This window comes from Nothobranchius furzeri, chromosome 14 (genome assembly GCF_043380555.1).
Source record: "Nothobranchius furzeri strain GRZ-AD chromosome 14, NfurGRZ-RIMD1, whole genome shotgun sequence".
Classification (NCBI taxonomy): domain Eukaryota; kingdom Metazoa; phylum Chordata; class Actinopteri; order Cyprinodontiformes; family Nothobranchiidae; genus Nothobranchius; species Nothobranchius furzeri.
Window position 1 is genome coordinate 24,969,405 of NC_091754.1, and position 13,868 is coordinate 24,983,272.

At 40.0% G+C, this 13,868-nt stretch overlaps 1 protein-coding gene across 1 annotated transcript in view; it reads left to right on the forward strand.

Moving 5' to 3' along the window:
* myo16 (myosin XVI) overlaps positions 1-13,868 on the forward strand; it is a 109,140-nt gene that overhangs the window by 42,473 nt on the left and 52,799 nt on the right. The window contains 6 exon segments of the mRNA XM_015966257.3: positions 3,384-3,449; positions 6,107-6,234; positions 8,375-8,480; positions 9,372-9,489; positions 10,055-10,202; positions 10,298-10,415. Coding sequence (XP_015821743.2) covers positions 3,384-3,449; positions 6,107-6,234; positions 8,375-8,480; positions 9,372-9,489; positions 10,055-10,202; positions 10,298-10,415 — 684 coding nt within the window.

Here is a 13,868-nt window from a genome sequence, read left to right on the forward strand (position 1 = left end):
GGGACAGAGTTTGGCCCTCAAAAAGCCTCTGGGCCCTTTGTGAAAGATAGAGGGTTATCAATTTAGAGAGAAGGGTGAAAATCTGGGAGCTAGTTATTTTTCTATCGGGCTAGTGCATTTTTGATCAAATCAATTTATTTAGCTCATAAGAATTTATTTATTTATTTATTTATTTATTTATGTTTTACCTGCAGGATCTCCTTCACCATTTTATTTCATAACATTATCAGTTTTTAGGTCAGAAATGACAAATATTGGTAACACTTCAGTTTAGGGAGCACAGATTAACCATTAATTAGCTGCTAATTAATATGCATATTAGTGGACTACTAAGTCTGAACTAGTCATTATTAAGCACATATTAACAATTTATTACTAATGTCGTAATTCTAACATTAACAGGCCATACATTAGGAGTTTTATCATAATAAGCCATTCGTAATGGTCTGTTAACTGAAAGTAAATGGTTAGTTGCTGATAAACACACATACTAAGTGGCTTTTAAAGAAGCAATTCAAGGGGAACATATTCTTGCCTTTAAGTGGTTGATTAATACTAAACTACTAGTTAGTAGGTATGAACAAAATCTGACTTTAGAATGGGGAACAGATTCTTGCTTAAAAGTGGTTAATTGATTGTGGCTTTATTACAATTTTCTCAGTTGCTTTGGTGCGTTTCTCACAACAGAATTAAGCTTTGCTCAACAGTTAGTTCAGCCTCCACAACATGTAGTTGTTGTGGCACAACCTAGTGGTGGTTTCATGCCTTTGGACATGAAAGAGTTGAGTAAGTACAAATGTCTAAAGAATGGTCACTTTTGACTTGCTATTCATCACTATCTCCTTGCTTTTATCATGAATGTCACAATTATTTATACTTGTACCGGTTGAATAGTCATTGTCCTTACAACTAATAGTCTTCATTTCATTGCTTGTGTCATTGCACTCAAAACTGTTGAACTTCTTGTCAAACAATTTGTACACCCATTTTGAAAACCCTATTTTTAAGGAGTTTCCATGGAAATCTCCATAAATGACTTTTCTCAGGTTGTAGGAGCTAAAAGCAGTGTTTTGTGTACGTGCATGTTGACATGTTGCTTATCAATGCCAGCCGTTTATCAGGCAGCCCAGCTGCTGAGTACATGCTCCAAAAACATGTTGATCTGTCCAGCTTATGTAAGTTTCAACTACTTTTGACCATATTAGGATGTGGAAGTAGCACCCCATCATTTCTCAGAATCAAAAGGGAGGTGGGGGTTGAATAGTATAACTGATGCTGCGTGGTGTAGGAGAGTGGGCTTTTGCAGAAGGATCTCCAGCCGAGGTGTTTAGATCGAAGCTGGACGCTGTCCCCTGTGAAGTGTTGGTGATGTATGGATGAGTTGTGTAAATAAATGCCCCCCGCTGAGTTTGGACAAAACCTGTCTCTTTCTTGTTTTTGATAAGGAAAAAGAACCACAAGGTGAACCTCATCTCACACTAATGAATATTGGTGACAATCGGACAATGTATGTAGTGGTTTGGGATAATGTTAGCTTCCATCACTCTGCTGTAGTCAGGCAGTGGTTTGCAGCACACGGCAGGATGCTTATGGAGTTTCTTCCTCCTTACACTCCATTCCTAAATTCAATTGAGGCGTTTTTCTCTTCCTGGAGGTGGAAGGTATATGACAGGCATCCACATACCCAAATGGCCCTGCTAGCAGCCATGGATGCAGCTTGTGATGACATCACAGCAGAGTCCTGCAGAGGGTGGATTCGACACTCCAGAAGATACTTTCCCCGATGCATCGATAGAGCTGACATTCGCTGTGATGCTGATGAAAATATGTGGGCAGACAGACGGGAGAGTCTAGATATCAATGACTGATATGCAGCAGTGTCTGTTCAGTTTTTTTTTTGTTTCATAACTACTGCAGTAAGGTTTACTGTCTAAGTGAGTTTATGTTTGCTGTAAAATGTTTGTTGTATTTCCCCAGTTGCACAATGCTGTGAACAGTTTCAATTAAATATTTTCAAGAGTGCATGTGAAGTGTCTTGATTTCCCTTTACAATGTATGGTTTTCAACATGCCATGCATGCTGTCCAGACTTGACATGTCATTGGGAAGCACCTACAAAGAAATCCGTCACAATGAGAACATGTTCAAACCATTTGATTTTGTGACCAAAGGTGCTGGTGTAATGACTTGTAATTGTGACAGCCCTGACACTTTGATATAAGTACTTGCTTTTGATGAATATATTATCTGTTATGATTAAGAGACTTGCTTTTGAAGCATTGACTACTTATTTTGAGCAACTGACTTGCTTCTGAACAACTGACTTTTCTTTTTGATGAAGTGACTCACTTTTGCAAGTTATCCACCATGTTTTGCAGTTTGCACTAATTGTTTTGAGAAAAGCCTAAATAGTAGTGCAGAGATCAATTCTGTTGTGAGAAATGCACCAAAGCAATTGAGAAAAACTGTAACTGTGGAGTTTGGTGTGTATTTACATAATACCACTACATCATATGTTTGGTTATTAATGCAGAATAATTATTCCCCTTGAATTACTTCTTTAAAAGCCACATATTGATTTGATATAATTAGTATGTGTGTTAATCAGCAACAAGCCATTTAATTTCAGTTAACAAACCGTTATGAATGGCTTATTATGATAAAACTCTTAATTTATGGCCTGTTAATGTTAGAATTACAGCATTGGTAATGAGCACCTAATAATGGCTTAATAATGACTAATTCTGGCTTAGTTGTCCACTAATATGCACATTAATTGGCAGCTAATTAATGGATAATTTGTGTTCCCTAAACAAAATATAAAAAAACTCCTGATCAATTTAAGATTTCTGCCCTCTTAAGGATTGTTTATTCAGTTCTAATTTATGCTCCAACCCAACATTCATCATCCCAGAATGAAACAGAATATAAACAAGTGGAAATATGTTGCTGCTCTGAGATGCTATTGCTCAGAGAAATGATTAAAACCCAAGTGGAACAATTTGAACTGTACAGGCTTAATTTAGTCTGCTGACTTGTCAAATTCCCCAGAATTTAATCTCCAAGAAACTGAACAAACAAAGCTTGTTTGAAGAGTTTCCAGAATAACTTGAATAATCTGTTTAAGACACAATTTGAGAAACATCACATAATTACGTTATTACTGACGTTTAAATTATGGGGTCATTCTAAAAAAGTCAATTATCCATTTTTAGTTGCTTTTGTTCACTGATTGATTGTTCCATTGTGTGTGACTGTTGCCTTTTTCAGCTTTGGTTCATAGGATAATGTCTTCACATCCCATAATAATCCTGTGTGTTGCAATGTGAAATGTACGGAAGACATTTTTTAATCACCTACATGTGTTTCCCTGCTTGTGTTCAGACGTACATCGGACACATCCTTCTACTGGTCAACCCAAACAAAGAGCTGCCCATCTATTCCACATTGGTAAGAATTTGTTTTAAATACTTTTAAAAGTCAGGAAAAGCATGCTTCATACACACTGGTCCAATTTAAAAGCACCGTGTTGCGTTTGATAAGTGATGTAAAATTATATTCTACAGGAAATGTGTTTCCTGTAGAAAAAGGCAAGCAGGAACAGATGAAATGGACCATGTAGTTGATAAATAATGCAGTCTTCCTGTTAGTGATACACAGCATAAAGCTGACTCTGCAGCAGCCACAGAAACACCCTCTTGTAGAAATATTTGTTTATAGCCAAGAATACAAGTTAAATATGCACACTTTTCACACATATTTTTAGTTTTTTGTTAAATGTCATAATATTAACACCACAAAATTGCAAAAATTCCAATAAAAAGCAGATGCTTCATTTTGAAACTGCAGAGTTACTGCTGGTTTGAGGTTTAGGGGGGGCTGCATGAAGGAGAGAACAGCTGCTTCTCCTGTCGGGACAAAGATGAACCCAAGTCCCTCTTTGGTTGTGCCATTCCAGCTTCTGTCTGGACACATTCCAAGACTTTATACCAAACTGTGAGGTTGTGGAGGGGCATGGAGGAGTCATTGTGAGAAGGACATATGTGACAACATGTGTCATCTGCTGGCCATCTGTCACCTTTTAGGTGTCCTGGTCCCATCCTCCATCACTTTCCTACAGCCGGAGATGCAGCGCTGGCACATATCTGCTGCACAGATGTTAAAGTTCACTCAGTTAAATAAAACATGCGATAAACAGATCAGTGATTTGCATTCACCCATAGTTTGCTCACATTTTCTGGGTGCAAATTTTGCACCTTCATCCAGTATGACGTTAAACCAAACAGTGTCGCTCTGCACCCCAGGAGTTTGCCCATTTTTAAAAAAGCCCGTCCAAATTACTGTCTGTTTCTTTCTTTCTTTTATTAAAACTTGTGCAGTTTGTGACATATATATATATATATTTAAGATGACAGACAGACAGACAGACAGACAGACAGACAGACAGACAGACAGACAGACAGACAGACAGACAGATAGATAGATAGATAGATAGATAGATAGATAGATAGATAGATAGATAGATAGATAGATAGATAGATAGATAGATAGATAGATAGATAGACAGACAGACAGATAGATAGATAGATAGATAGATAGATAGATAGATAGATAGATAGATAGATAGATAGATAGATAGATAGATAGATAGATAGATAGATAGATAGATAGACAGACAGACAGACAGACAGACAGACAGACAGACAGACAGACAGACAGACAGACAGACAGACAGACAGACAGACAGACAGACAGATAGATAGATAGATAGATAGATAGATAGATAGATAGATAGATAGATAGATAGATAGATAGATAGATAGATAGATAGATAGATAGATAGATAGATAGATAGATAGATAGATAGATAGATAGATAGATAGATAGATAGATAGATAGACAGATAGATAGATAGACAGACAGATAGATAGATAGATAGATAGATAGATAGATAGATAGATAGATAGATAGATAGATAGATAGATAGATAGACAGACAGACAGACAGACAGACAGACAGACAGACAGACAGACAGACAGACAGACAGACAGACAGACAGACAGACAGATAGATAGATAGATAGATAGATAGATAGATAGATAGATAGATAGATAGATAGATAGATAGATAGATAGATAGATAGATAGATAGACAGACAGACAGACAGACAGACAGACAGACAGACAGACAGATAGATAGATAGATAGATAGATAGATAGATAGATAGATAGATAGATAGATAGATAGATAGATAGATAGATAGATAGATAGATAGATAGATAGATAGATAGATAGATAGACAGACAGACAGACAGACAGACAGACAGACAGACAGACAGACAGACAGACAGACAGACAGACAGACAGACAGACAGACAGACAGACAGACAGACAGATAGATAGATAGATAGATAGATAGATAGATAGATAGATAGATAGACAGACAGACAGACAGACAGACAGACAGACAGACAGACAGACAGACAGACAGACAGACAGACAGACAGACAGACAGACAGATAGATAGATAGATAGATAGATAGATAGATAGATAGATAGATAGATAGATAGATAGATAGATAGATAGATAGATAGATAGATAGATAGATAGATAGATAGATAGATAAAGATATGAGAAACCATGTGTATGGTATTCACTTATTTAGAACTTTATAGGCATGTTCATACTGTTACTTTGAGCTTTTACCACTGCTGTTCTGAAGCAGCTCGTACTGTAGCAGGTGTAGATATGCACTGAAAATAAAGCTGAAACAGCTTTTCTAGTGCATCCATGGTGGATCTGAACCTTAGGGTTTTGAACACATTTAAACTTCTTAAATTGTGCAGCAGCTTCTGTACAAGCTTTGTTCTGTGCTTAATGTGTACATGCATACTGGATTTTTTTATTTGGGACTTAATTAAAAGCACTGAAATACTTCTTGTTTGAAAATTGATAAAACTATCTCCTCAAGTTGTGTCTGCTGTGATTTAATTACAATGTTGCATCAAGCTGTAAACCACACCATCCCATCACCCAGAAATGTCTCACTGCCATGTGGAGACTGCATTTGTATTTGAGTCATTTAAAGTACACCTGTCTTTTCCAGGTGAGTCAGTTGTACCAGAGCTCCACCGGTCGTCTCTGCTCTTCTCTGCCTCCTCACATCTTCTCTTCAGCTGAGAGAGCATACCACATGATGCAGCAGGAGAGACGGCCGCAGTGTTTTATCTTGAGGTACACCTGCCTTCCCTTTCTCCTTCCATGGTCATGGAGCTAAACACCTAAAAAAATTGAGGCCAAAACACTTCTGACATTTTCATAGCAGAAAAAAAAGTGTAAATGATCGCAAAGCTGCCCACCTGGTTCCCCCCACCCACATACACCTGTTAGACACTTCCAGAAAGATTAATAGCTCTCAGCTGGAGCCAAGCTGTGGACCTGTTCAGGGTTCACACACGGAGATGGATGTTAGCAGGGAGTGTTGCCTCGCTCTTTGTCCTCGACAGGACCGAGGCAACACTCTGATTGCAATTAAATCCTGTTCCGGCTCTCTGGTGACATTCCCACCGAGTCGTAACCAATCTGGCAGAGAGTTAATGCACGCTGGCCATGCTCCATCCATCTCACTTACACACACACACACACACACACACACACACACACACACACACACACACACACACACACACACACACACACACACACACACACACACACACACACACACAAAATGGCATGGTACTGTAAACTCAAAACGTGCACAGGGCACTATTACCTCTGTCCATTTCTTGCACGTGTAATTTCTACTCTTTTTTTCCACTTTTGGTAAGGCCTTGTGTTGCATTGTATTCTAGTGTGTAACTCCCTTACACACACACACACACACACACACACACACACACACACACACACACACACACACACACACACACACACACACACACACACACACACACACACACACACACACACACACACACACACACACACACACACACACACACACACACACAAAATGGCATGGTACTGTAAACTCAAAACGTGCACAGGGCACTATTACCTCTGTCCATTTCTTGCACGTGTAATTTCTACTCTTTTTTTCCACTTTTGGTAAGGCCTTGTGTTGCATTGTATTCTAGTGTGTAACTCCCTTACACACACACACACACACACACACACACACACACACACACACACACACACACACACACACACACACACACACACACACACAGGCAATCAACATCTCCTCTTGAGGCAAGTGCTCGAACAAAATGCCCTTGAAATCTAATAAAACACCGGTAAATGAAAAGACAGTGGCAGGACCTTCTGACTTCACACTCACCAGGTCCGTTTGTGAGAAATGAAGCAAAACACGCACACATGCAGTCAAACAGCACACCTAAAGCACGCTGTGGTCATTAGTGTAAGCTCCTGACCTTCTGTAGCCATCTGCTTGGTGTTACCGAGCACGTCTCGACTCTCCGCTTGGCAGTGAGCGTCAGAGCGTGCACTGCAGAGGAACCTTGTGTCAGCCTTAATATCCACTCAGCAGAAAATTAAAACCAGACCTCTAGCGTGCAGGAAGAGGTGGTCAGTGGGGAAAATGCTGTCAATGTCAGGACGAGCACTTTAGCTGGTAAATTTTATGGGCGGACGTCATTAAAGAGGTGATGTCAGGTGGGTGGAGCCACCTAACTAAGGTGGCAGATGTAGGAGACACCATGATGACTAACGTCTCACACCTACTCTTCTGAGACAGAGCTCTGATTTATCTTCATCTTTTGGAAGAAAGTCACATGTCAGAATCATAAGTAAAATGGAACACCAGGACAGAATCTCACTGAAAAGAGACTGTAGGCGACTGGGGTGAGACACAAAACTGGAAGAGTTCATACGCACGTAAGAAACCTTAGAAAAAATGTGGAAATTTAATTTAGTTACAGAATCTGGCATTTATTTTTGAATTTGTTTGCTGCTTATCGTTTTATCCACAGTTTTGTTGCACTCGTCTAACAACTCATGCAGGGTCCCGTCAGACCCCATTTGCACAGCTCTGTCTAAATGAACTTGGAGAATTCATTTCTACATTCTTAATGGGTTTTATAGTTTAGGGAGAACTTTAGGTGTATCTTTTTTTAGTTATTTGTCAAACACGGTTACATCAGAAATCTAGAGATGTGCACAAAAAATGCAAAGCCTATCCAGGTAAGGAGAACTGTAGAACGTAAGCATCACGTCATCACAAACAGATGCAGCTGAGTGATGAGCTAGCTCTATGGTCTAACATCATTACGATGAAGCAGATGCTAACGGCGTACAACCCTGCCCTAGGATATGAAAACCTTGACTGTACGTGTCTCTGTCTCTTTAGTGGTGAGAGTGGTTCTGGGAAAACCGAGGCATGTAAGCACATAGTGAGACACTTGACAGCCCGCTCCAGCCCCAAAGGCTTCGGGTTAGAGGCTCGAATGAAGCACGTAAGTCTGATTGTGTCCCTCTCTAAAATGTTGATCAAGTTCTTGAACTTTTAAGATATGTGGAAGAAACATGATTAAGCACCATGAAGTAGACGTCTTTGACATGCTCTCATGTGTAAATTATAGTCGTTCATGTATATTATTATTATTATTGTTATTCCTGTCTGATAAACTTGTCTTTTTGGATCTTTTGACGTTTCACTATGCAAATTGTAAAAACTGTAAAAGTACAAATGTTTCTCTCTTTTGAATGATGACAGCTGTTTATGTGTGGATTACATCTTTGAAGTATTCATGACATCATCAATGTTTACAGTCCAATAATGTATAATGAATAAAAATATTCTTCTGTTAAAAGAAGACTTCACAAATAGTTTCATCCTGATACAGAAAACTCTTCAATCATAAACCATTTGCTTGGATCTGCATATTTTGTGGCAATTTCTATTATGAAATAAAATTAGATCAGTTCAAATGTCCTTTAGAGAAGATTAAAGGAAATGCCATTAACCTGGCAGTTGTGTGTGTCCTCCCTAGCTGCTCTAGTTCACATCCACCTGCTTCACAATCACGTCCATTCTTTTCTCTGTATGTGAGACTTTTACAGAAAAACAATGTGTAATCAGGGAGTGCTGTTTCTTGATGAAGTCATTGTTTTTCAGGCAATATCTGGGTCAACTTGTCATTTTGGGACAGTAAAAGCTCCCAATTCCTATTTAATTGATGTTTGCTGACATCTAGGGGTAGAAGAAAGGATTTTCTTTGTAGTTTTGTGAAATAAATCTAATTTAAATTGTTGCTATTTCCTGAAAAACAAAAGTTATTTTATCTGAATTAAAATATACAAGATTAGAAGATTTAATACTTTACCCTTTTTATTGTAATACTCAGGTAAACCACATTCTAGAAGCCTTTGGTCATGCAAAGACACCAAGGAACAGCAACTCAAGCCGCTTCATCAAGCTGTTAACCATCCAGTACTGTAAAGAGAGGCGGGTGATGCTGAGAGGTACTCTAACATGCATGTCTGATGGGCTCACCATCCTTTCTGAGTTCACAAGGGACTCAAAAGCTGATAAAATCTGAATAATATTGTCATTGAGCAGATGGTGCAACAAATGAGGTGCTAACTCTAGCATAAAATAAAGAAAGAAGAAAACATAAATTCTGCATCCCAAATGCTGTTTGGGCTTCATTGTGTTCTTGATGTTTTAAAATAAAATGCCTTTTGTTTATGGAATTAAAAAGCAGTAATGTTCTTAGGTTTTTGAGTTTAAGCCTCAGAGTGTATCATAAAAAAGCATAAATGCACTTATATGAAAAACACAGAGGTTAACTGACTTTATTTTACTTTAATTTATTCAATCTTTAAGAACGCCAACAGGGGGCAGCAAAAGCTCATTCATCCATCGTTAACTGGTCCTTTTTTTTTGCTGAAGAAGTCATTTTATTTGGTAAATTTAGTCTCTAAGCAGTGATTGATTAGTAAAATGAAGATCAAAAGCTTTAATCCGTCCCAAATGTACTGAATTGCCTTTTTTATGCTGACTCTATGGCCGTTTGTTATGTTTAAGCCCGTGTTTACACCTACATGTTGGAGAAGTCTCGTCTGGTCCATCTGCCTCCTCAGCAACACAGTTTCAGCATCTTCTACTTGATGGCTGAGGGCCTTTTGCCAGAGGAAAAGAGTGCACTTTACCTTAATAACGTCCTGGCACACAGGTATGTGACTGATGATAATTTTAGACGTCATTGCCACTTGCCAAAACAAAAAGAAGTCCCTCATTGGTCACTCCTTCTGTCTTTCTGACTCTTAGGTATCTTAGTGGAGGAATTCCAGGGGAGAGTCCTCCAGTAGACACAGCATCTGTCCAGAGTAGAGAACATCTGGCTGCAGTCAAACAAGCCCTGCGGGCTCTGGGATTCAACAAGCAGGTATTGATTGTGCTTACAGGCTTTATTCCTACAGATGGGTTGGGTTGTTCACCCACTAACATGGAATGTTGGTTGGATTTAGACCATCATTAAACAGGTTCAATGTTCTAATCTCTAATGGATCACCAGGGGGATTAGTACGTCACATTTTTCTTCGTGCGCGAGAAAGTTAGCAGGTTCTTTAGTCCAGCAGCCCCATAACCGTGACCTTCAAAGTGCAGATGTAGCCTTCATCCACTAAATCAAATAATGATTCATGATTTAAATATCACAATACTTTTGTAAATAATAAAATGGACTCAGACAATTCCCCAAATATTTAAACAAGGACCGCTCACACCACTGAATAATTGACATGATCACATGAAAAGAAAGAGGACACTGAGGGCTGCCAAGGACTCATTGCACATGCCAATGCATGCGCAAGTGGTACTTAGGTAAGCATCTACGTACACACCGAAACGAGTGAGCAAACACACCGGATATCTAATACAGTGTGCTTGTAGTATGCATTGGGACGGGTTGTCCTGTGCACCACCAGCTGTGTTCCGAGACCGCTGTCAGGTTTTATTCTTAGATCCCTGTATAGCGTTTATCCTGCTGAATGTGAGTGACCATCATCTCACCTTTTAATCCCGCAGCCGCCAATGCACACAGGCATTGCATAAGGGAGGGAGAAATAGAGCGAGAGGATGGTGGAATTATCATGCCGTCTGCTGGTTGAGGGATCTAGGTTCAGAAAAGGGGGGTGGAGGGGTGTCAGTGGAAATGATAGACCACCCATTGGTCTATGTCTAAGCACTCATCAACAGACGACTCCCAGACCGAACCCAAAGGTCAATCGTCATTAACGCTCCCTATCGCTGCTTTTCTATACCTCACTCAGTTTTTTTCCTCCTTTCTAAAAGAGAAGGGGTGGGGGTTGCTGTGTGTATTGAGTGTCAGACAGAGACTAATGTGCATGTTTATCTGCAAGGTATCAGCTCCAATACCCTGCCCTGAGAGAGTGCGGTGCACACACAGATATGTGCACACACACACCCTCGAACTCAGACATCCCTCCTCAAAGATTCAGAGCAGCGGGATAATGGGGGTTTTCCATCAGATGACCTCTACTGAAGGGCAGAGGAGGAAAAGTGTGACAGAGGAAGAGAAAGGTGTGAAGAGCAAGGAAACGATTGACACTTTGGGGTTTTTTGCATCGTTTGTATCTAACTGGGTTGCTGAGCTGTTGGTGACACATTTCAAACATCAACTTGAGATGGAGTTCTCAAAATGTGCTGAAACATTCACAATGGATCTCACTTCCCCTGCAGGGCATCACGCCTCTATTCCACAAAGAAGTGTTGCAGAGTTTTCTCAGATCTGGAACTCATTGGAATATCGGGAGGGGTTGTAAATAACCCGGGAATAACAAACAAATAGAAATGTAAATAAGACATTTTATTTGTTTGCAGTTAAGTCGTGTGCCCATACAAGGGCACTATTAAAAATGTAATTTGTGCCAATTCAGTAATTTGTATATTTTCCAACATTTGCAAATAAAAACATTAAAGAGTAACTAAACCCCAAAATAACTTTTTTGGCTTATAAACTGCATAATTGGGTCTTTACAAATGCAATCTTTCTGTTTCTGTGCATTTTTGACATGTTAGTGTAAACTTGATTAAATCTAGAATCTACGCCTTTAAAAATGTCTTAGTGCTGCCCCCCTGTGGCAGAACAGCAGCTACTGCATTTTAAACTTGTGATTGACTGGGGCTGGAACAATTTCATGTCATCGGTACAGTCTCCTCCCACTCCCTCTCAGGATGGAAATTCCCCTCACTTGGCCATGCCACTCTGTGCCTTCTGGCAACTCCCACTTTCATGGCATTTTTCAGATCTTGACTGGGGTGGAGTTGCATTTTCTGATGGTGTGCAGTCCCTCTTTAAGTTTAAAACACAAAAAAAAAATCTACAAATTCAACATCAGGGAGCAGATGGGAGATTTTTATTTATTTATTTTTTTTGTCTCTTATTCTGTCATAACAACAGCAGTTTTGAAAGTGAATACAGGTACACAGGTAACTTTACTACAAACTCCACATGAGCCTGAAACAAAACACACTCCAGGGATCAGGGCAGATAAGCAACTTGGCTTGACCATTATTAACCCTCTCAGGCTCAAAATAAGTTTTGATAAAAGGACGAACAACTAAGTCCTTCAGGGGTACTTCAGTTCTGAGTTAAAAAATGCTCATGAAGTACGTATGTGGAGTAACCAGGTAGGTAGGTTTTAACGTTGCTAATCTACAACGCCTGCCTCCAGAGGGTTAAAGCATATTGTAGGTGTTTGAATAACAGCAGAGGTCTTTGGCTCTGAGGACGTAACTTAATGAGGCTTTGTTCTGAAAGCTTGGGCTGTAAAGGTTCATTTTAAGAGTTTCCTTCAGTTAGAATTCATGTTGGATCATTTCTAGTCATTTGTTGATGGTAACAAATCTGTAGCTTCCATATAGACTGTGGCTCAGGTGGAAGCTTTTATTGAAAGACCACCACTTAACATCAGTATTAATGTTAGTGTTGAGGGTACGTGAAGCAGCTGGGATGAGAATCAGCTCCTCTAATTCCGAGACTATGGTCTTGAGTCGGAAAGGGTAGAATGCCTTCTCCAGGTCAGGGAGGAGGTCCTGCCCCAGTTGAAGGAGTTAAGTATCTCGGGGTCTTGTTCACGAGTGAGGGGAAGATGGAACGTTAGATCAATAGGTGGATTGGTGATGCGTCTGCAATGATGCGGGCGTTGTACCGATCTGTCATGGTAAAGAGAGAGCTGAGCCAGAAGGCAAAGCTCTCGATTTACCGGTCGATCTACGTTCCTACCCTCACCTATGCTCACGAGCTTTGGGTAGTGACTGAAAGAATGAGATCATAGATACGTGTGGCCAAAATGAGTTTCATCCACATGGCATCTGGGCTCTCCCTTACAGACAGGGTGAGAAGCGTCATCCGGGAGGGGCTCGGAGTAGACCCGCCGCTCCCCCACATCGAGAGGAGCCAGTTGAAGTGGCTCGGGCATCTAGTTAGGATGACTCCTGGACACCTCAACGATGAAGTTTTTCAGGCACGTCCAACTGGGGGAAGACCTAAAGGTAGACCCAGGACACGGTGGAGGGACTATGTCTCTCGGCTAGCCAGGGAACACCTTGGCATTCCCCAGGAGGAGCTGGCCCAATTGGCTGGGAGAAGGAAGTCTGAGCCTCTCTTCTTAGGCTGCTGCCCCCGCGACCTGACCCCGGATAAGCGGCCAAAAATGGATAGATGATATTTAAAAAACTGGGGAAACATTTTTGTAAATTTTTTTGATCAAAGATGAAAGGTAAGTGTGTACAGCATCATGATAAATCTTCAGAAAACAGTCTACTAAAATCCTAAAGAGGTTGGATTTATGGTTTTTTTTTTCGTCTTTCATAT